The 22,081-nt window shown below is 40.1% G+C and overlaps 1 protein-coding gene across 17 annotated transcripts in view; it reads right to left on the reverse strand.

Annotated features, from left to right (window-relative positions):
• Positions 1-34: 34 nt before the first annotated feature.
• Positions 35-22,081, reverse strand: part of THRB (thyroid hormone receptor beta) — a 173,591-nt gene continuing 151,544 nt past the window's right edge. For all 17 annotated transcript variants that reach the window (XM_068935438.1, XM_068935444.1, XM_068935435.1 and 14 more), the window contains 6 exons: positions 21,248-21,348; positions 16,917-17,064; positions 15,463-15,668; positions 12,087-12,233; positions 7,257-7,515; positions 35-5,774 (listed from right to left, as the gene is read on the reverse strand). In XM_068935438.1, coding sequence (XP_068791539.1) covers positions 5,533-5,774; positions 7,257-7,515; positions 12,087-12,233; positions 15,463-15,668; positions 16,917-17,064; positions 21,248-21,348 — 1,103 coding nt within the window. In that variant the 3' untranslated portion in view covers positions 35-5,532. The remainder of the gene's footprint in view (positions 5,775-7,256; positions 7,516-12,086; positions 12,234-15,462; positions 15,669-16,916; positions 17,065-21,247; positions 21,349-22,081) is intronic.

A 22,081-nucleotide genomic window follows, 5' to 3' on the forward strand; every position in this document is an offset into this window, starting at 1 on the left:
AATGTTCTGGAGCAAACAGAGAGAGCAGAACCACTTTTCAGTTATAAGCTTTTTCTTTTTTTTTAGAATTCAAGCTTACACAGTTATCTATGCCCACTATATTCATAATTACATTTTAATATCTGCATACAAAAGCTATGTAAAAATTATTTTCTTCTCCCAAATATACAAATTTTCTCTTTAGATAGTTTAAAACATTTGTGATCACAGATTTTTTTTTTAATATTTTAGGTTGAAAAAATATTACCAATCTAGCATATCACTTAACACTGTTTGCAAAAAAATACATCATCCAAGATACTTTGTTTTTTACGGTACTCTGTAATGTTTGCCTTACCTCAGGGCATGAAACTGATATAAAAAAATAAACCAAATAGGCAAAACCCACAAACCTCACAGACAAAGTAAGAAGGCCTCCCAACTAACTTCATAAAAACAAATAAACAAAACCCAAACCACCCTTCTCTTAAAAAAAATCATGAATGACTAATTTGATGTATCTATGAGCAAATTAAAAATGAAGAGTGCTAAGGAAATAGGAAATAAGAAAAAGAAATTACAGTATGCCAGCTAGTTCATGCCCTGATACTATCTTTACCAACATTAAATGTATAATTAAATAAAGTGTCTTTTAATGTTTTACATTGTGCTCAGTAATTTACATAAATTTAATCTACACCCGGGTGCTGATGTAGACTTACATTTGATTGTCTTGTGCATAAACAAGGTTAGCTTTTAAAGAAGGTAAACTGTGCAATGGACAGTCACAAACAACTTATTACCTGCACAATATTGCTTTTTGAAGGCGACATCAGTCAATGTGAATGCACACAAATAATGCATACTCTTTGCATTTGCTAACATCTATACGACACACTAAAACTTTGTGATAAGGCCAAACCTTTTTTTTTTTGTTTTTAATTTTAAAGAAAAAATATACCGTAGTAAAAAAATGTGCTCACGCTGTTTTGAATCTTTAAGTGGAAAATAAATCTCTATCACACTAGAATAAAATTTCTCTCTATAAAATTTAAATACGGACCACTTCACTGCTATATCAAAAGGAAACGTCTGGCAGTCATTTCCAGATGATCACAATAACAAGACACATTAAGAGGTCCTGTTGCCTCTGCCTTTGTGAAAAGATAAACGTTGAACACTTCAGCTGCTCTCACAGTGAGAGAAGTATGTTCCTTGGTTGTGGATTTTGATTCTGTCAATGAAAAAGGTTTAGCCTTAGGAATGCTGGCTACATCTCAAAACCATAAGACTGATTTTTATAATTTATGATTCATGCAGCAAAAAGTCAATATGACACATACAGGTTAGAGTTCCATAGCATAAAAATACATCACTAGCAATGACATGCTCTGCTTGTGATCTACAGCCTTGTCTCAGCAGATTTCTGATACAAATATTTCTTTCTGGACACCTTTTCCTCTTTCTGATGCCTGCCTCTGAAGAAACAAGCACTTTGCTCAAGGATGATTTTGGACCTTGGCGGTCTAACTCTAACGTCTACATTTTGGCAGAATGTAAACGAAAATCATTATCACACACTATATATGTCAGTATAAATATCATAACTTAACTGAGATTACACATGAAATGAATATCTAAATGCACATGTTAATTAGGGCAAAGCCATGAATGATGACAATCAGGTTTGATAGGAATAATCTTCCTTATAAGACCCACATGTAGACCACAAAGTAAAAATGAGAGTTATGTGGCACCATCAGAAACAAGACTATGGACTGCACTGGAAAGTGCAGGTTTCTTATTTCAGTCAAAGAGGCCAGTTCCCACAAACCCTGTTGACTGCAGTACTGACGTCTGCTACTCAGATTAGTAAATCCAGTGGCTCAGTCCTAGCATGGCTTGAGACCACTGGTATATAAAAGCAGGTATGTGCATAAGTCTTTGCAAGACTAAGGTCAGTATCCACTGCTAAGAGTCTTCAGGAGCATCCTCATGTTCTAGCTGTTTTGCTTTCATGATCACGTCAATCAGGAGTCGTCCTGAGGAAGTCAATGAAGTCACACAAAATAAGACCGGTAGGAGATCAGAGTCAGGCTATTATATGTCAGTACATCAAATCTAAGAAACTAAGAGCCTGATCTTAGTTTTCAATGGAGGAATACTACTAATTCCCCTCTGTTAATCAGTGCCAGATTCCAACTTATTCTGAAACATTAGAAAAATATGCTACCCTACGTCCTTTCTGCTTAAAGCACTGCTGAACCTTTCAAAGTTGGTTGCCAAACCCTAGGAACTTCAGCCCATCTGCAGTCATCTATGGAAGGAGGCCTGATTTTCCAAACGCTGATTAACCACAACTCCAAACTGCATCAGCATCTTGGGAAGTCAGGCCATTCATTAGCTTGCATGCCAAAATGAGCTTAGGTGCTTGAATTCAGACATCCATTTATGCAGGCTGTGTTTTAAAACTTTGTATCTTGCCATGGTAGATGGGAGGAGCAAGTTCCTGTATCAAATGGAACTGGATCTGTATCAAAAAAACTGTTTTTGCAGGAGCCAGCGTGCGAGGTGTTAATTCCCAGCACTGTCTCAAACTGCAGTTCTGTCCAGAGTATTTCAAATATTTTCATCTCTTGCAGTTTCCACAAGCCAATCCAGTCGCTCTTTCACATTTTTTTAAATCTCTGATCTTTCTTTATTTTTTGATTAGTACAATCCTGTCAATCCTAAGCGTTCAAGAACCAAAAGCGAGGGCTACAATAGTTATGAGCTGGGCAAAGTCACTGCTGGATAGTTGTTTCCCATCTCACTATTTAACATTTAGGCTATTGATTTTCTTTATAACCCAATGGATGAGAATTGCTGATCTTAATCAGAGCTGAACCTCTTAAGTAGCAGCATGACTCCAAGAACTGAAGCTCTGAAAAATACACAAAGCATCATGGACCTTGTAGAGAGGTCACTGTGAATACATCTAGAAGAAAAGCGATGTTTTTTCCCCTCTGTTTCTGCAGCACAGTCAAAAGATTGTACACTAATCCAAGCTCACATTTAGCAGTAACCAGGCGAGATGCTCAGACTGGCATCAGCAGGATCCTCAGATCCATGATGAAACAGAACTCCAAAAGACACGTAATTCTTTTTTGCCAGCCATTTTTGGTATAGATGCAAGTAATGTATCAGCTGTTTTAGTTAGCATTCTGAAAATATCTGACATCCTCACTGACTTGATTAAGTTTTGTGCAGTGGTTTTGCTTTCCATATATGCTGTCAGTGCCTTCTCAAGCCATCTCCAGATCAGATGGCTAAAATGCTTCACTGACTATTGGTGCTGCTCATCTGAGCAAGACTCTGCAGACTTGAACACGTGCTAGTTCACCACGTTGTCTGGCCTTCTGTTCCAAAAGGATAAGAAGTTTTCACTGCAAGACACACTGCTTACATAAGGGATTTGGCTAGAGGCACGCCATTAAAACATATGCTTTGAGATGGAGCAAGCACAGCCCACAACAGAGGTTCTTCAACTTCACCAAACATTTAAGGGCAAATTTCCAATGGCCTGGCTTCCTTGCTACCTGCAGAAAACCCTAAACACCCTGATACCCTTTTATATTCTCACAAAATTATGGGCACAAACCCCTATGTAGCAACATCAATGCTTACAACTTATTTCAGGTACATATGATTTCAAAACACAGGGAGAATGAGATTCCACGTCCCTGAAAACAGAGCCTATAGCACTCCCAAGGCTTTAGTCACTGACATGGTGAAACAGAGGTGGAAAGAATTTAACCTCCCCACTCACACACACATTGTGTCCCATCCACAAGAGAAGTTCCTGAGTATCATGTTTTCATGAGGGGATAAATGTAAAACGTAAGGGTTTAGATGTGGGCCATGAGCTCTGAAAGTCAAGACATCCACCCTAACCATGCCGACTTACTTGCCGGGCAATATATCAATAAATAGCAGAGAAATGAATACAAATGAATGTACAACGCAACAGAATGTGGGATATGAGGAAGTGCAGAATATGCAAAGTCTCTGAGTTCCCAGGAAGATTAGAAAGATGCTTTTGATGTATCACACAAATTCAGAGAATGGTTTAATATCAAGTTTACAAACTCCAGAGATGAACACCCCTGAATGGAGATGAATGACGGAGAATACCTATAATGCTCTACCTATAATGCCCTCACTACAGGCCCAAACAGTCCAGTATTGTGAGTACTGGCATGCAGATTTTGGCAGCAGGACATCCTGTCATTGCTCAGTTCAGTTCCTGCTAGTGCAGTTAATGGAAATAAATTATTTAAAGGATCAAGAGAGAGTCTAGCCAAATAAAACACATACACACCCCAAGGAGGGAGAGAATCTAGCCAATCAGCACATGTAAACACACACACAAGAGGAGAGGGTGAGAGAAGGAGACAGAGCAAAGATAAAAATATGGAAATATGTTTAAGACATCTGCTGAAGATTTGTAATTATATATATATAAAATTATATATTTATATGCATATAAACTTTTTATATATATATAAAACAAAAGATTACTGCCAAGCAACACTATTTGTATTACTGGGATAAAGCTGTACAGTCTTGAGCATTGTTAATAACACAGTTGGTTTCTATCCAATCTGGAGATCATCACAATGTTTCATTCTCTTTATCATCATTCTGTGTTCATCCACATCCCTGAATAACTCCGAGGAAATCCTGCTAGCCTGATAAAGAGCCTACTCCTTCAGAGTGCTCCACACACCTCGGATAAAGCAGACTTCTCCACTCTCAGGAAAAGCACCTCAGATGATCATATTTCTCTCCTTACTCTGAAAGACCTTCCCGTGAAGTCACCTGGAGTTCAAATGTACTAAGAACTGAAGGATATTACTTTCTTTTTTTTTATACACATGGAAAGAAAATGAGTCAGTCTCTTCTACCTCTCTGTATTTCTTAAACATTTGATTTACGGGGCACAGTTAAACCATAGCTGCTGGACAGTCCTCAGATAATGACGGGATCATGACGATTACAAAGATCCTAGATCATAATGGCGATTGCTACCATAGAAACAACCATGAAGACTACAGAAATTTCATCTCATGAAACGGTCACTAGCGCCCTGCAAAATACTGGACAGAATTGCCAAGGTCAAGTTAGCAATAGCTGCTTTAATCTGGGGATCAATTTATTTTCTGCCACTTCAATTTATCTCCCAAGTTCTCCAAGTAATGATGCACGTGAGCTGGTGACCACATAATGCTGGTGAATGAGATTGGTCTGTTTATATTTTCACTGTTAAGCTGTCAAAGCATTCACATCAAAGGACCGAGGAACAAACTGCAATAGTCACAAGTACCCGCATTAAAGGGATGTTCTCATCCATGTGTATACAACAGCTCCCCAGCAACCCAACCCGAAACCCAACCCTGCCTCAAGAAACAGAGCAGAACAAGGTAAGGAGAACAAACGAAACGTCCGAAGAGCCGGGCGATGGAATGAAATGGCAGCCAGTAGTGCTATGAGGATGCAGGAGTGCTCCAGTCTCTAATCCTCAAACACCTCCAGGAAGAGTGGAGGAAAGAGTTCAGTGGGGCATTCCACCTTCATGTGCAGGAAGCGGCTGGCATGGCAGGCTCCGATCATCCGCAGATCTGTCACTTTCATCAGCAGTTTTGGCCAAAAGTGTGCAACGTGGTGTTTTCTGTAATTAATGTAGTGTTCGAAAGCCAGGAGGAAACCCTCTTGGCACTTTTCTATCCTCTCGACGCAGACAAGACCTGGGCGATCTGTAGATACAAAGGAACAGAATTACTGTTATTGCTTGTTTACTTTAATGAATGCCTGATCAAAAAATTAGGAGAGAGAGGATGATCCTGTTGTTAGGAAAAAAGAACTGAGACCTGGGACATCTGGCTCTGCCACAGACGACTTTTTGGCCCTGGACATCTCTCTTATCTGTGCCTCTCTACTATCCTTGCTAAAAAAGGATGATAATCATTCTTCGTCTGTTTTGCCTGCTTAGAGTATAGCTGTTTGGGGAGTCTTTCCTTACAGTGACTAGAGCAATAGATCCTGGATCTCAGCTGAGGACTCCACCTATATCATAATGTAAAACAACTAGTACAGAGCATTTATATTTCCTTGTCGGAAATCTAAATTACTATTCTTTCCCATCTGTTTAGCTGCAGCCTGACCAGGTGTCAAGCTCTGATCCACAGGGGAGCTGCAAAGGAAACTGTTCAGGAGCAGCAAGGAACAGCAAAGGCCAAACTTTGGTGGTTTGTCTGAATTAGCACCCAGCAGAGCGCTGGTAAAGTTCCCTTCACAAGTCAATCTTCAGGAGACACTTTGAGGAAAGCAGGTCCTCTACAATGCCTTCTGAAATCCCTGTTTATATATCACTGCGTAGGAAACTAAAAAGAAATCAAAATGTTTTCACTGGGAAGGTCAAGTGCTGTGTCGTGATGCATGTGGAAACCTTTTTGTCTCAGCTGTAGTTAATGCCTGTAAAACACTGGTCTATGTATTATTCAGTGCCCAGGCTTTAAAGTGGTCTTAAAACAAAACCTTGCCAAATCTGTCACTGCCCAAGAATGGAATTTCCTCTTTGGGCTGGCACAGTCAGTAGAAGCATATTTGAAAACATATTGGATCTGAGAAGGTCAGGAAAGAAACTTTTTGGAAATCACATGAAGTGGTCTACGCTGCTCCTGCATCATTTCAGCAGGAGACCAGTTGCAAATGGTCCCAGCGTGGGGAAACTGCACAGCCCTCAAATGCCAGTTAGCAAGCAGTGGTGCTCTGAAGTAGGAAAATAAGAAGGTATATCAAACTAAGCATATGAGATTGAAAGAAATGTGTATGATCTGTACTTCCCACCCAGTGCGTGACGATACCTAGGGGAAAAGAGAACTTACTATGAGGACAACTGTTGTTAAATTATCACTTTTTCAGTCAAGGCAAATTGGCTCACAACAAGCTCTTTCACTGAAATCTTTCTAATGATCACCCTTGCCTCCTCCCAGAGTCACTACACTGTTGAACAAGGTGTGTGACCAAAGCCACTTTTATGCCCATCTCCGAAGTTTCTCCCTAGTGTTCACCAAAGTATTCTTAAGCTGTATCAGGACTTTGAGAGAGGATTTCACCCACATTACTCTAGTCAGTGCTACAAGATCTTACATACTCTATTTCTTTTAAGAAAAGGTTTGTGACAAAGACTAATAAGTTTTAAAATGGTGGGGGTCCCAATATATTTCTATCCTCACCTGATGACATAAGCAAAACAGCCTGAAGAAGCGCAACCTCGGTGTCATCCAGGTTAAATGACGAGAGAGACATGCCCAGGTCAAAAATGGCATCGGACACCACTCCAAGACCCCCATTTTTCAGCTGGCCCCTTGTCACTGCCATCTCCCCATTTAGTGTTAAAGTCTCACTCTCAGGGTCATAGCGAACTGCTGCACGGAGGGACATGATCTCCATACAGCAGCCTTTCAGAAGGATGATCTGGTCTTCGCATGGCAGCTGCAGAAATCACAGATAGCAAAGAAAAATATGTGTTTTTCAGACTGAATTAGTTTTACAACTATAATAAATCCGTGATGATGAAATAGCCGTTAATACCGCAGGACACCACATTACACAGTGAAGTTACACTACAAACACCTTGCTGAGCAGCTAGTTCCAGTTCACCTCACAAAACTCCCAAGACTCACATGCTTACTTTCAGAAACTCTTGGGGTATTAATATCCCCATACACCCCTTCAGAAATCTTGCTGTCATACAGTTGTGGAGAAGGGGACCTGGACAAGATACTCAATGCAAACCAAGCTGGTTCAGACACGGAGGTGAAGTGCAGAAGCTAGTCTCTGTGAGAACCCTTGGTTTGTGGGAGCTTTATAAAATTAAGTCTAATAAACATTAAGAAAGTAGCTTTCCATTCTGCAGAACATTTCACAGAGTGTGAAAGATGAAGCAGAACTGCCAGTTGCCAGGTGGTTGGCAACATATATTGTGGGTTCTGAATTGCATTAGGGGTCGATCTGCAACGGCTGAAGTGGTCACTGCTTTCAGCTCTTTATCCTTCTCTCTTCCACTCCTGAGTTCCCTCAGCTTACAGCTTGGCAGAAGAGAATAACCTATAATTGAGGCTGGTAAAGACCATCCCAGTTAAACTCATTGCCAGCCATGCTTATTTCTCACCTGACCACGGAAAAGACAGATGATGCTTGGGAGGGTCTGTAGGAGTGAACTGCTTTTTAAATAAAAAGAATGAAATAAAATTCTGTATCTAGAACCAATACCTCAATCAGTGGAGCATGTGCTCTTAATTCTCACGGTCCATTTCAAAGAACAGACAACTTACTAAGCTATTTTCACCTTGTGAGGCTCATCTCCTTGGTTATCACTAGGCAGACAGAAAATTCTGCAGGGAAGAAACAATTGCTTTTTGTTGTAGAGTTCCAGTTTTTATGCTAGTGCATAAGTCATAATCTTCAGGGTATGTGGCAAGATTTCTCTTTTCCATAATATTAAAAATGGTAGGCTGTCTGAACTGATGCAGGTAGGTTCTTTTACAAGGTACTGCCAGGATGCTGAGACAGTAGGAGAATGTGCTCTTTGTAGCAGTAGCATGTCTTTACGTTTTAGTAGGTAATTAAATGATAGCAAATACCACCAAGACTATTTTGAGGCTGTCATTAAATCAACAGCAAAGGGTCACATTTACAAAAAAGCAACTCAATTTTACTTGGACTGAAAGGAGGCAAAAATCCATCCACTACTGATTCATATCAAGTTATTATTACCTGATCTGTGATTCAGAATGAAAAAAAAAACCTATTTATAGGTTTATGTGGCAACTGTGTACTCACAACGCAATTATATTTGTCTGGTGTAAAACCATATAGAGTGAATGTTGGACAGTTACCTAACACAGGTGAAAAGCAGTTGCCTGTTAAAGTTTTAAGCATAAAGCCAGCCATAGTCAGAAGGGGAACTGAATCATGCACCTATTTTTCCAGCAATGCCAGCTTCAGGTGTAAAGTGTTTGATACAGAAGAAAAATGACTCATCCAATTCAGGGCAAATCACTTTGCCTGAGCTCAGCAATAGCCTGTGGAGGGTTGCATAAGCATAGCGGCAGTCTAGCTGCCCAGTGACACCAGCGCTGTTTCGCTGCTGAGACTGAAGGAGGGCAAGAAACAGAGCAAGAAATGAGAAAAAAAAAGATGTGAGAACAACCATGAAGAGATATCAAGAGGGAGTAACTGCAAAGAAGACAGGGACGTGTGCAAAAGAAAGGGGGAAGGGAAGAAAAAAAAGAGAACTGAAGAAAGACGAAACAGAAAGAAAAATGGAAGAAGAGGTAGACAGATGATAGTAAGGTATTACACGGCAGTTCAATTGTTTTATTCACTAGGCCATTAAATCAAAGAGAACTTCTCTTCCTACTTGAACCTTTCTTAAAACTTCTTTGTGGTACTAGTGATCTAGTACCATGGGATTATGCCCATCCTTCCCCTTCCTTCCTAATTCCGAAGGATACACTGGATACCAGCTTCATGGACACCACGCCTCAGCTTTAATCTGCCAACAGCAGCATTTACCAAGAACGGGCGCCTGAATGTCACTTCCGTTCCAGACTATGCAGAGTTCCATCCTACTGAGCGGTGCGACCAGGGCACCTTCCAGGAGCGGGGTAGACAAATGTGACTAACATCTGCTGCATGTAGGGTCTGTCCTTCTCTCTCTGCAGGGAGCAAAAGCAAAAGGCAGGAATCTGAGGTGTTCACCTCAGCAAGGTGTACTGGTAGCCACTGCATGTGTGAACTCAGCACCATGGAACTGAGATGAGCTATCTAGAAGGATATTTATATAGCCCTAGCCAACATGGAAGCACTGGCTGATCGCTGTGACACCTAAACCCCCATCAAACTGATCAAATGCTGCTCAGTCTAAATGCTATGTTTTCTAAGTAGAAGGAACTGCAAGAAGGAAAGAGCAGAAATACTGAGAAGTGCATGAAGTTTTTCGGATCCTTCCATTACTCTAGGGTTAGAATCTCACTTTGAGGCATGCCCCGTAGGCCAGTGGATGCACATGAGCTACGCTGGGCAGTCACAGTGCTTTTGATGGCTTGCGTACGTGTGCAAAGAAGAGAGAAAGAAGAAAAAAGGGCGATAGACGCTTCTTGCTCTGCCTCTCCTTGGTAGAGATTTACAGCACTCACAGCTTCTGTGGCAATTAGGAACTGCAATAATGTTTGAATGCTGGGCAGATCCTATGGGAGAAAGGAAGGCTTTTTCTCATAAACAAATTCACAGTCCACACGGTGTTGCTTCTCAGAAAAAAGACATGGATTAAAAAACATAAATGCATTAAATAAAGCTATCAGGAATGTGTCCCTTCAAAAAGGAGCAACCATTTGTCATTTCTGCTATGCTGCAGCAGGAGCTATATGACAGCTCAGAGAACTGCTATCCTATTCTTTTGTGTTCACGATGAGTTGTCCCTCACTCTGCTGTCAGACCTCAGTGTCTAGGGGTGTCAGGTTTACAAAGTGGCTCAGCTGTAAACAAAGCATGTCCTAGCCAAGCTATGTAACCTACAGAGGTCATGCCCAGCGACTCCTTGATTTCTTCATCTATGCCTTCTGCTCAGCTCTGACACAAGTGGGCCCACGGTAGCCAGGAGGGGTAGGAGATGTCAGTTGGGCACTGCAGTCTGCGTGTGACTGGCAAAGCTTTCTAAATTAAAAAGACTACCTTGGAATGTCACTGCAACTTCCCACCGAGAGACACCAAATCAGAGGAGACAGCTTCCCTCAGACACTGAGTGCTGCAGGGGCCTCTTGATCTATGGATACATTCTTCATATTTTAAAATCTTCATGCTTGGCCACTCTTTCATGCCTTCTTGGCTGATAGAGCCAATGCTGAGCTTAGCTACGGAGAGCTGTTTACACTTTGCCAACTATTGATATTTACCTCCTCTTATTCTGTAGGTGCCAGAAGAGGTAAAGACCATTTGCTGACAGAAATAGCTCTCCTTGACTGACCTTAAAGAAAAGTTGTCAGCCACAAAGAGTAAAATGCTATGGCTGCCTTAAACTTCTTTCCTGATTGATGTTTAGATATTAGGGGAAAAAGCTGTCCCCATGTTAGGGAGCCTGGTGGACTCCTTAGCAGGGCTACTCTCATTTTCAGTGTCATTCTCTTGGCGTTTAACCAGTGGAGTCAAGCGTTGCTCTGCAGCGTGAGAGTGCAGGCAGGCCTCTTTCCATGGCTGGCGTAGGGATATTTCAATATTAAAACTCCCATGGCTGTGGATCCTAAGGGACTCACAAGTCTTAAAAGTTATTTTCAGTTACATTCAGGCTGCCATTAGGATACAATTTTTTAAGTTAAGAAAAATATCAGCCACTGTGTTTGGACCTCCAATGAAAGGGATAACCCCAGCGTAAACAGATCTGCCTAGAGCCTGCGTATTCCTAATTTGCAACATAGTAAAGAAACTGTGTACTGTACATTTTACATGTGAGTATCTGTGTGGAAAGACAGTCCATTACTTTTACAGACTTTTCTGTGCGCGCCCTCCCTGTTCAGGAAAAACATGCCTAGGGAATATAATGAGGCAAGTGCCTTTCCTGGATAGGGATACCTTCCTGAATTTGAAGTATTTGTTATTATACAGCTCCAACTCCACAATACTAGAGCTGCCAAACGGCCAGAAAGCATCAAGGGAACCATGTGTGTTGGAAGATCTGATGAAATGTATCAAAAATACTTTTAGACAGACTCTTTTTGCTCATTGGCTTTGTTCAAGGCCACCTCTAAAGACACATTCAAGTCCCTCATGAATCCTGATGACTTAAGAGATCAACAAAATAAGGAATTCAGTAATTACATGAAAAAGAAAACTAAATAAAAACCAGATTATTCCAATCTAATCTATTTTTATACTCCAATTTTTCTGATTTTAAACATACTGATTTTTTTAGTAAAGTCCTGCCTGTTACGGTTCAATGCCAGCAGTATTTTGAACAGAGTTTAACATCCAGCAGGTAAAGAAGGGATACAAGATGGTTTTCTTACCTCACAAAACATAGGCAACTTTTTGGCAAAATCCACCACTCTTGTAATCGCTGGTGTGATAATTTTTGTAAACTGGCTGAAGGCTTCTAAATCCACTTTCCCACCTTCTGGGGCATTGACTATTGGTGCTTGTCCAATGTCTTCTGGCTAAGGATATAAAGAAAGCTACATAAAGGAACAATCTATCTTCGAGCAAATAGTTGATCTTGAAAGTCCTGCTTGGCAAAGGAAGATATGCTATTAAAGTTCACCAATATATTTTTATTAAATTAAGAAATAATACTATGCACTTTTAAAGTAGAGCCTAGTATGCCACACTATGTGAATCTGTTATATAGCATTAGTGAAAGAGGTGACTGCAGAGAATTGGGTGCCTGGCATGCCACTACCCATGCTGTGTGGGTTGCTGCATTTTTGTGCACATGCAGTTTCTTGCTTGTGCCTGTATCTGAACATCTTGTGGGTGTAGCTTGTGCATTTTTCCTAAAAAATATAGGGATAATCTAGTTTCTTACAGGTCCTGGGAAGTCTCAAGTTTCCTTAAAACCAAACGGAGGTACCTCACTCATCCCCTGGAAGATGCCCAGACCTTTGCAGGATGGGGCTCTCCCACCTACTCAAAGTTCTGAAATCTCTCCCAGAGCAGAGATTGCCCAGTATCACAGAGCTCCTGGCAATTGCCAAAGCCTATTTTGAGAACTAGGCTAAAGCAACTGATGACTAAGAAAGGGCTAACTTGAAGCTAGTCTGGATAAACTGAATATAATTTGAATTCATCTGGATAAAATTTAGGTTGAAAAATCATCTTCTGCATGACTTCAGCTCAAGGCTTCTCCATCACAAAAATCCTATTTTGAGGATTTCAATAGGAACACATAATAAAAGTCTTGATCGGAATCCATGCGCATGACTGTTTTTTATTCCAACTGCATTTTGACTTGTTCACTGGATTCTATGACAATTTGTCAGCGTTACTGTGTATTTTAAAAAAACACATATCAAAGCTGTTTTTCTGTTTGCTAAGTACAGCTTTGCAGTTAGAAAAGTCCTGCCAAACAGAGGTTCCATTTTGTTTGCTTCAGAATGTTAAAAACTGTGTAAGACTCAGAGAAGAATGCCTTTCACACTGATGGAGCTCATAACATTTATATAAGGGCACATAAGCAGGGGAGTTGCTGAAACTGCTGTCTACAATAAGAACGTGTGCTCAATAGCTTTTTAAAGCAACACTTCATAAAAGACCCTTCCACAGCTCTGTCATCAGTCTAACTTCTGAATCTAACTTCTTTCAGGGAAAAACTCAGTGAAACACTAATAAAACAAGCCCCAATTGTAAAAGAACAATGAAGAGGACTGGGCTCAATTATCTAGGGGTTCCTACTAAAAAGCTCAAATAATCCCAGTTCTAGGCTCCCTCCCTCCCTGAACCTTGGGAAATGAAACCACATTGTCTATGCGCTCATGATAAACAATCTTCCTCACGTCCAAGCAAGAAGACCAAACACTTACAACCACGCAGAACATTGTTAGGGAGGAAAAGAGAGAACACAGCATTCCTTGGGAAAGCCCAAAGAATTCAAGATTACTAGCTAAAACCAGTGCACTCCGAACGGGCATGCAGCTGGAGAACCTTGGCCACCTACCTCACCTCAACAGGTAAAGAGGTCCAGACCTCAAAGAAGCTCTTGGGAGAACCAGCCTCAGCTGCCTAATGACTGACCGCGGCTCCTGGGGTGCGCAGTCTCTCCTCTGGCTCTTCCACCACTTCTGGCAGGGGACTGCCAAGAGCCCCCCATCAGGGCTGTCAGGCTGGCTTGCCCTTCGCCTGCCATGCCCACTGCAAGGTGTCAACGAGCTGCCTACGCTTACTTGGAAGCTGCGGCAAAACATGAGGGGGCCCTGGAGCCTGGGCTGCACCCAGCGCGGGTTGGTCTGCTTTAGGAACCGACTGCAGAAATCGCTGCCAGTTTCTGAATTGCCTGCTGCAGCTGTGGCCCCTTCTCTCTGCCATGGCTGGCCCTTCTCCCAGGAGCCCCATCATCAAACGTCCCCCGTCCCTTCCTGGTGGCCCTGCGCTGGGTGCTCCTTCCCTCCAGTGTTGCTGCCTGCACAGCCAGGCCAGCATGTCCCCAATCCACCACGCTACAGTGGCCTGGCCCTTGCCGGCTTTCTGCCCGTGTCCTCATTCCCAACCCCACCCTTGAACTTCCTATTTTTTTATCCTAAATCAGATGATACTGAAGGAATAGTACTCCTGGCTAAGTAAACAAATGCATTATTGCAGCTGACGTTAAAGAACAAGTTTCAGGCTTCTGGCCTATTAAAAGCAACGAAGGAAACCTTGCTCTGCAGCAAAATTGGAAAAATTCTCTATTATTTCTTGCTGGCAATTACTGGCTGTGTTTTCCCTCCTGCATGCTAATACAAACATGTCATCATGCATACAAAAATATGAGCACTGCCACTGGAATTAACAAAATATTATAAAAGGGATCAACTAGCTTGAATAGAAGATTTCTCTTAGCAATTTAATGATAGATCAAGGTTCCCATTGGGAGTTAGGCAGCAGGAAGGAAACTAGGCTTGCACAAAATGAATATTCTCTATCTGGTTTGGTATACATAGACTATTAAAGACCCTCTTGTATTCCCGACATGCAGTCTCTAATCTCTCTTTTGTGCTATCTAAGCATTTTGTATTCTGCACTTATTTCCTTTAAAAATCAATTTAGAAAAATCAAATAAATCCTTTCCTAAGGCTGAGCATCACACACCACCATGTATTTTCTGATCCTTAGTTACAGGCAGAAAACCTCAGTCTTATGGTATGCCATCCCAATGTTATAGTGTATGCAGCATCCTGCTTTCACTGAAATTAATTCCTCTTTGTCAAATTTATTTTAAGACGTGTTCACTTTGGAACGAGAAAACAAAAAGCACAAGTTATTACTTTAAAATATCAGCTTCCATTTAAAACTTGCTGTTGTTTTATAACATTTACAATATGTTGCACGTTTGTCCCCAATAAAAACAAGTATCCCTGAATATATACGTACACAAAAAGACATAGTATGTATTGCAGACCGATACTCTTATTAATCAGCAGGGAAACTATTTTTCTGCTTTTTCTTATCATAGCACATTAAGGGCATCCAGCTGGTTAAGCCTTAACTCAGCAAAATAGCGCTTATCTTTTGAAATACATGGTTTGATCAGATATTGAAGTTCAGCCAAGAGTAAGCAAGCAGATACAATAGAAATCATCCATTTTCTCATATACGTGGACACACCAGCAGATATACCCTCTCTGAGGCTGCCATCTTGGGAAGGGACTTTGGAGGAAATAAAAGAACAGTGTAGAAGGCTACAGTCCCTACCAGAAATTTCCTTTTCTGCTTCCAGTGGCTTCCCTGGGCATTGGTGGCCACATGTGCTTCGGTAACAATTTTGATCAGCTCCCATTCCTCGTCCGTTGGCTCTGGTTTGTGCCCGATTGTTTTCTGCAGCTCTTCCCGACGTCTCTTCTCGCGATTTTCTTCTATCAGCTTCCTCTTTGCCAACCGCTTGCTGTCATCCAACACCACTAGCAGGGACAAAAGCATATAGAAATGGCAGGAAGCTCTTAGGCTTGTCTGATCTTTGATCCTTTCTATGCCTGGTGCACTGATTGCAAACACCTTAGCTAACTGGTGAAGAAGTACTTTGGCATGGCCCAGAGTTGACATAGTTCTCTTATTTCTCTCTCCAAACTTCAATCTCTCAAAAGTCTGGATTGCAAAGAACGACCTACCCTTCTGGTAATGTTATGTATGGTACACTACCGTTGTCTTTAGTTGCTTATTCACAGTAAATACAACTAATACAGAAAAGCTTTCGGAGGACTGAGAAAAAGGCAGTGACAACTCCATATGTGCTATCCACAGAGGTGACTTTCTAGTATTGATATGTGTTGGTCAGAATCAGACTCAAACCAACTTCTTACTCTATAAAGGCGCTAAAAAGCTGAGGCTAATCATTGCCTAATTTGTCGGACAGGGCTGGAGTTGAACTGACGATCTTGACTTACGCAGTTCCCTCTCCTGAAGTTCTGCCTGGCTAAATGAAATTGTATTGTTTCTTCTCTTTCCCTGTATACAGAAAACACTCTTATACCTTAAATTACCGATTAAAAATATTAAGCTAGAATATTTTTATGTTGTTTTTCATTGTTGGGTCTGTCTTCCTTTCAGTTTTCCTGCTGAGGATTACAGTGGTAACAACCATTAACATTAATGCACAGGGGGATTTACATGAGTTTCTCCCATTTACACTAATTGAAGTTATTAGTGTAAATCCCTGCGCAACGGCAGGAAAAGAAGACCCCTAAGGGTTAATCTTACAGCCATATGTTCTCGTTCTTTAGAATGCGAGTAGAATTCTTTTCAGTAGATAACTTCTTCATGGCTAAAAATAAAACAAACAACTGCAGGATGACTCATACAACGACATTCAATTTCACATCCTCCAGATTTTTCTAAACAAGATGTTTTTTTCAAGCAAAGTGTCCATCCAGATGCATTTCCCTCTCCTCTCCTCCTAAGAGTGAACATTCCTGGTGTTGCACAGGCTGCTAAGGCCAGGAGAAGGTCCGGCTTGGTAAAGTGTAAACAAAAGATTTTAGCTCTATAACAGTGGATTGATGCAATGAACATACCTCCTGAGTACAAACTATTAAAACAAAAAAACGCTACCAGTTCTGCTCTACTTGAACAACCTTCACCAATCAACAGACTTTGAGCAAACAAACAAATAAAAAAAGAGAACAAAAAAAAAAAGAGAAAAATATACTTACAATCTGTTGCCATGCCAACAAAGATACATTTTTTGAAGCGACATTCCTGGCACTGGTTTCTTGTTACTTTGTCTACCACACATTTTCCTTCGTATTTACAGGAATAGGTTGGATGGAGGTTCTTCTGAATGGTTCTTCTAAAAAAACCCTAAGTGTCATAAATAAATAAATTGGAAAGCATTAGTACTGTGCATTTTTTTGAACTGGGAAGCACTTTGGTTTGGTATGAATGCATCTTAATATGCAAGATAAAATATTTTATTCCATCAAATTCTCAAAGAGGAAAGGAACAAAACAGTCTGCTAGTGCATGGTATTTCTGTTCTGAGTTTCATGAAACATTTCCTCATGAAAAATTAAAAATATAGAGACATTTGAGATAAGTAAAAGCATAAGGAACGCTGTCCTGAGGTACAGGATTGACTACATGTCTTCCTGAAGTCCCTTGAGCCTTGTGTTTTTGTCTTTTTTTTTTTTTTTTGGTAATTGAACTACAGAGTTTATTTCAAGCCCATTTCTAAATTACACAATCATTTCAAGGGATATAAAAGACATATACATACTATTAATTAAAGGGCAGCTTCTGTTATTGCAATTAGTAAAAATGGCTGTGTGTAAGTAACCTGTGCTACTTAAAGGGATTAAAAACAAACAGTTCTCCTCCATTGTTTCCATCAAAGCCAAATAACCAAGCAACCAAGCAAACAAATCCAGGCAACGCTAAGAATTTTGCAGTCAAATATAATTTGCCCAGTCTTTGTGTTTGTTTCTAAATAATGGATCTACAATTTTCAGATGATCTGTATTTTTGAGAAGAGCAATTCATTCATATTTACCTACTTTACACCTCTGTATTCAGAACAAACATCATCAATAAAGATATCTCTGCCAACTGCAAAAGGATCTGGGGTCAGAGTCTCAGCTCATGCAAGCTAGTGTAGCTCCACTGAAGTCACTGATTTATACATCCCACAGATCTGGCCTTAGTTAAAGAAATTAGATACAACTTCTATCTGAAAGTTATAGACCTAAGCCTGGCACTAATTTCAAATGAGTTTTGTCAGTGACTTCTTTGGAGAGAGCTGAATCAATTTCTCAAGACCACAATAACGTGAACAAGATAGGCTGCAAATAAAGAAATGTAGACTGAACTTTAGTTTGAGATTTCACCATTGTTTGAGACCATCCACATTCAGCAAAGCAATTTGGGACAATCCTGACATTCCAAGCCCACTGAGACCCAGCTCATGTTACCAAGACCACTGTGAATGGCCTTAGTTCCAACAAAATCAATGGCAAAATTCAAGGGAACCAGATTTTTACCTAATGATTAGTCTCTTCAGATGTGTCTTCACTAGGAAAAAGCTCTGTTTTTAATCATGTTAAATAACATGAAGAAAAATCTTATCGCAGACAGTGTGTATTTTCCCTTAAGACAGAATGTTAAATTAAAACATATAGGTAAGTCTAGTTTTTCAACTCGACCTCCTAACTCCTGTGAAAACAATAAAGAGCACTGTCCTCATTAGAAGTTTATCTTAAAACCTAGAGCTTGAGTTAGGAGTACAGCTCTTTCTTCCTTAATAACAAAAAGACCTGAAAACTCAAACTGAGTTGCATAAAGCAACTGTCTTTGCAAGACTGGCACCTGTTGGCTTGAACCCAAATCCGGTAAGTCAGTCAAAGGCAAGATGTCCCTAGGTGGGGTGTGGATCAGGTTTCAAATTCTCATCTACCCAGCAAGTGGATTTGGATCCACTCTCATCCCTGAGATGAAATCCTAGAGACAGGATCCGCCTCTCTCCTCCCTGAGGCTGTCGAAGGCAGCTCTGGACACCCGAGAATATGGGGTAATATCTTGTTACGGCAAGAAATGGAGTAATCTCTGCTGAATCTCAGAGAGTGGCACTGAACTTTTGCTTTCCAAACCTTTCACGGTACTTAATGTAGCTCTAGCTTTATCACTGTAACGCTCTTCACCAGCTATGTTGGGACCAGAACATTTTATCTTCCCACTTCTTTATATTTCTCAGAAACTTTCTGTAAAAAACATTTTGATCATCTCTAGATGGCACGTGATAAGGAAGGTTCTCTCCATACTTGTGCAAACACTTTGTTACAGATTATCCACTTCTCTATCTTCATGTTCAGATTGATTTTAGCCTTAATCTTTGTGCCTTTAAACAAATGTATACGCCACTTTCATTTTTTGTGTTCTGTGCATGTTCGCATATGCATAAATAGGTGCGCAAAGCTATGGTCAAACATACAGCTAACATTTGATTCCTCTGACAGATGGTTCAGACTCCTGTATTCCATTTGAAATTTCACATGTGCACATAGCAAAGTATGGAAATGGTATTTCTAAACTATAATGAAAGCAAGTGTAATAACAAAAAAAGCACAAAATCTGAGTTTCAACAATAAAAGCAAGCACATTTGACTGTAAGGCAACCTCTCTTTTCTTAAGTTCCTTTGCTATGCATCTACATAGCAATAGATGTAATAGGCACAACTTGGAGAAATATTTCAATGACATCACACCTCAAAGCTGCTTCAATTGTGTTCACAGTCCTTACTATCTACTCTTCAGAAATCATGTGTGAGGATGCCTTTGTTCATAAGAACACTTGCCAAAGCAAATTTTTGGCTGTGGGCCCTGATTAATGTAGTTACAAAATGGAATTAATTTCATGTGTGAAAGCAACGACTAAATGCTAGTTTATCCCAAGTTGATTACATACAACCTTGAAAGATAAATCATACATCTTGAAATGTATATGCAAATATCCCAAAACATTGATTGAAAGTGTCCACACAAAATAGCTGTTAAACCATCTTGTAAAGTGACTACATTTGCACAAAGAACAACAAAACAAAACAAAACAAAACAAAACAAAACAAAACAGTCTGTTTGGAAGCCAATTATAACTAGGAGAAAGAAATTATTTCTTTGCTGCAAATTGTTAGCTCAGTTTCTTGCACATACAGGCACTATTTTAAATTGTACATCAGACAAAAGAACTGTATCTGAAGATGTGAGTAGATTTTATATGCTGTCTGTTTATAATACCTAACAAAAACCTTAGCACAGAAGTTGGTGGGTAGCTGTTTAGTTGAGAGATTGGGACAAAGAGCTATTTCATAATGCCACACTATTGCTTTCTTGTCATTGTACCTGAATTAAGACATATTCATACATTTTATGTATTGTTTCAGTCTGGTATATGGGACACAGATGCTTAAGAATCATTTGTTCAGTTCCACAGTTTTCCCCATATATAAGTACTTTTCATTTGCACACATATATACTTACATGTATATAAAACCATTATGAAAATTACCACAAGCCTGCTATACACAGGATATTCAGGTCTTTGTGCATCTCATAAATTTAACTTTCGGCAGTGCTGTACAACTGAAGGAACTAATTCCATGTAAGAGTTACTATGATGTGGGACTCTAAAGCCAATCCAAAACCAAAATTTCACATTCAAATATTCCAGACTTTAGGGATGAACAGAACATGACTTTTGTGGCTTAGTCCCATGACACCAGTGCATGACATGTGTGGTCCCATTTGTTTACAAAAACTTATTCTTTTTCTACAGGAAAGAATAGCTTTCTTAAAGGATCTCAGGCTATTCAGGGAAATTTATGGCAGTGAAATCATTTAAGATGGGCTTGCCTATGTTACTCAGTTTTGGTTTATTTTTTATTTACTTGCTCAAAGCAATCTCTTTGATCTTTTCACGTAGCTTGGAGAGCCAGTTTTGGATTGAAAGCACATTTCAATATGCTTAAGAAGTCAAATAATTAAAAAATGTTTTTTAACTGGATGTCAATGCTTTCTAAATTGCTGGATGTTACTATTGTATGAGCATGTGGAAAGGATTTTTATTTTTGATTTTTTTACAGTAACTGTGAGAAGCACAGCAACACTGGCAATCCCAACAAATACTCAGGCAGAATCTCAACTATTGCATAAACAGCTTCACTCAAGTCACTGGAGAATGCTGATGAACGCTGGCTGAGAACGTGGCCAAAGAAACGTTTAAAAATGGAAAAATAAAAGCTAATGGTTAAACAACAAAAAATATCTAACTTTCTTGTCTTCTTTTCCGAAGCAAACAGTGCAAAAATCAACTATATTCCTTATGCATATGAAGATCAGCAGCATAGCCAAATACGGCTTATCATCAGGACTGGATGTTCTTATTCGCTTCTAATCTGTCTTTGTATTATTTGACAGTGCAGTTCAGAAAGTCTGGATAAATGGAGAAGGAGCTGGAGAGCTATTTCTAATTCCCAGTTTCCCACTGGGCCATTTACCTTGCAACCTTCACAAGTGATGCAGCGATAATGATATCCGGTGGCTTTGTCCCCACATACTACACATAGCTCATCCTTGTCTAAGTAACTGGGTATATACCCTGGAAAGAAAAAGAAAGTGGCATGTAAACACTAAATATCATATTAAAATCCAGTGCCAACCTTGTCTAGCAGCCCCACACTTCTGAACTTGCAGAGCCACTGGCTGCATTCCCTAAATAAAAAGCTCAGGCTAACAATGTTACAGACGAATTCAAACATAGTCTGTATTACCTTCCATTTTTCAAACTGTTTCAGCATGTACTGGTCAAGAGGGACAAGTCAGAACATGATTATTCTCTCCTGAATGAAATAATACTTCAGAAAAATAAATATTTATTTTTACGTCAAAGGCATTGATGTGAAAAAAAAAAAAACCCAAGTAACAGTGAAACATACAGTGCATTTCTCTTTCCTGTTTCACAGAAAATCTCATGTGCTTCTATACTGCAGTAAGATGAGATTCCAGCTTGCAAAGTGACTCAGAGGCCTGTTAGGAAGAAATATTTACCAACGGTTCGTTTGCTTCAAAACAGTTCTGCAGGTGTGGCACGCAAAGCACCAGCAACAGAGAGCGAAAGCTGGACTGATCACACCTCACCTGGGTGCGTTCCACAGCACCGTTTAATACAGCTTGAATTCAGGACAACATACGTGGGCATTCAAATATGTGCGTGTGTGCGTGCATGTGTGAGAATGATATTTTCTCCTCTGAAGGTTTAGCAGACATCCAACAAGTGGAATCAAATATTAGTACGAGGAAAAACATTGGCTATGCTTGGTTCTTTTCCCATA

This window comes from Struthio camelus, chromosome 2 (genome assembly GCF_040807025.1).
Source record: "Struthio camelus isolate bStrCam1 chromosome 2, bStrCam1.hap1, whole genome shotgun sequence".
NCBI classification, from domain to species: Eukaryota; Metazoa; Chordata; class Aves; order Struthioniformes; family Struthionidae; genus Struthio; species Struthio camelus.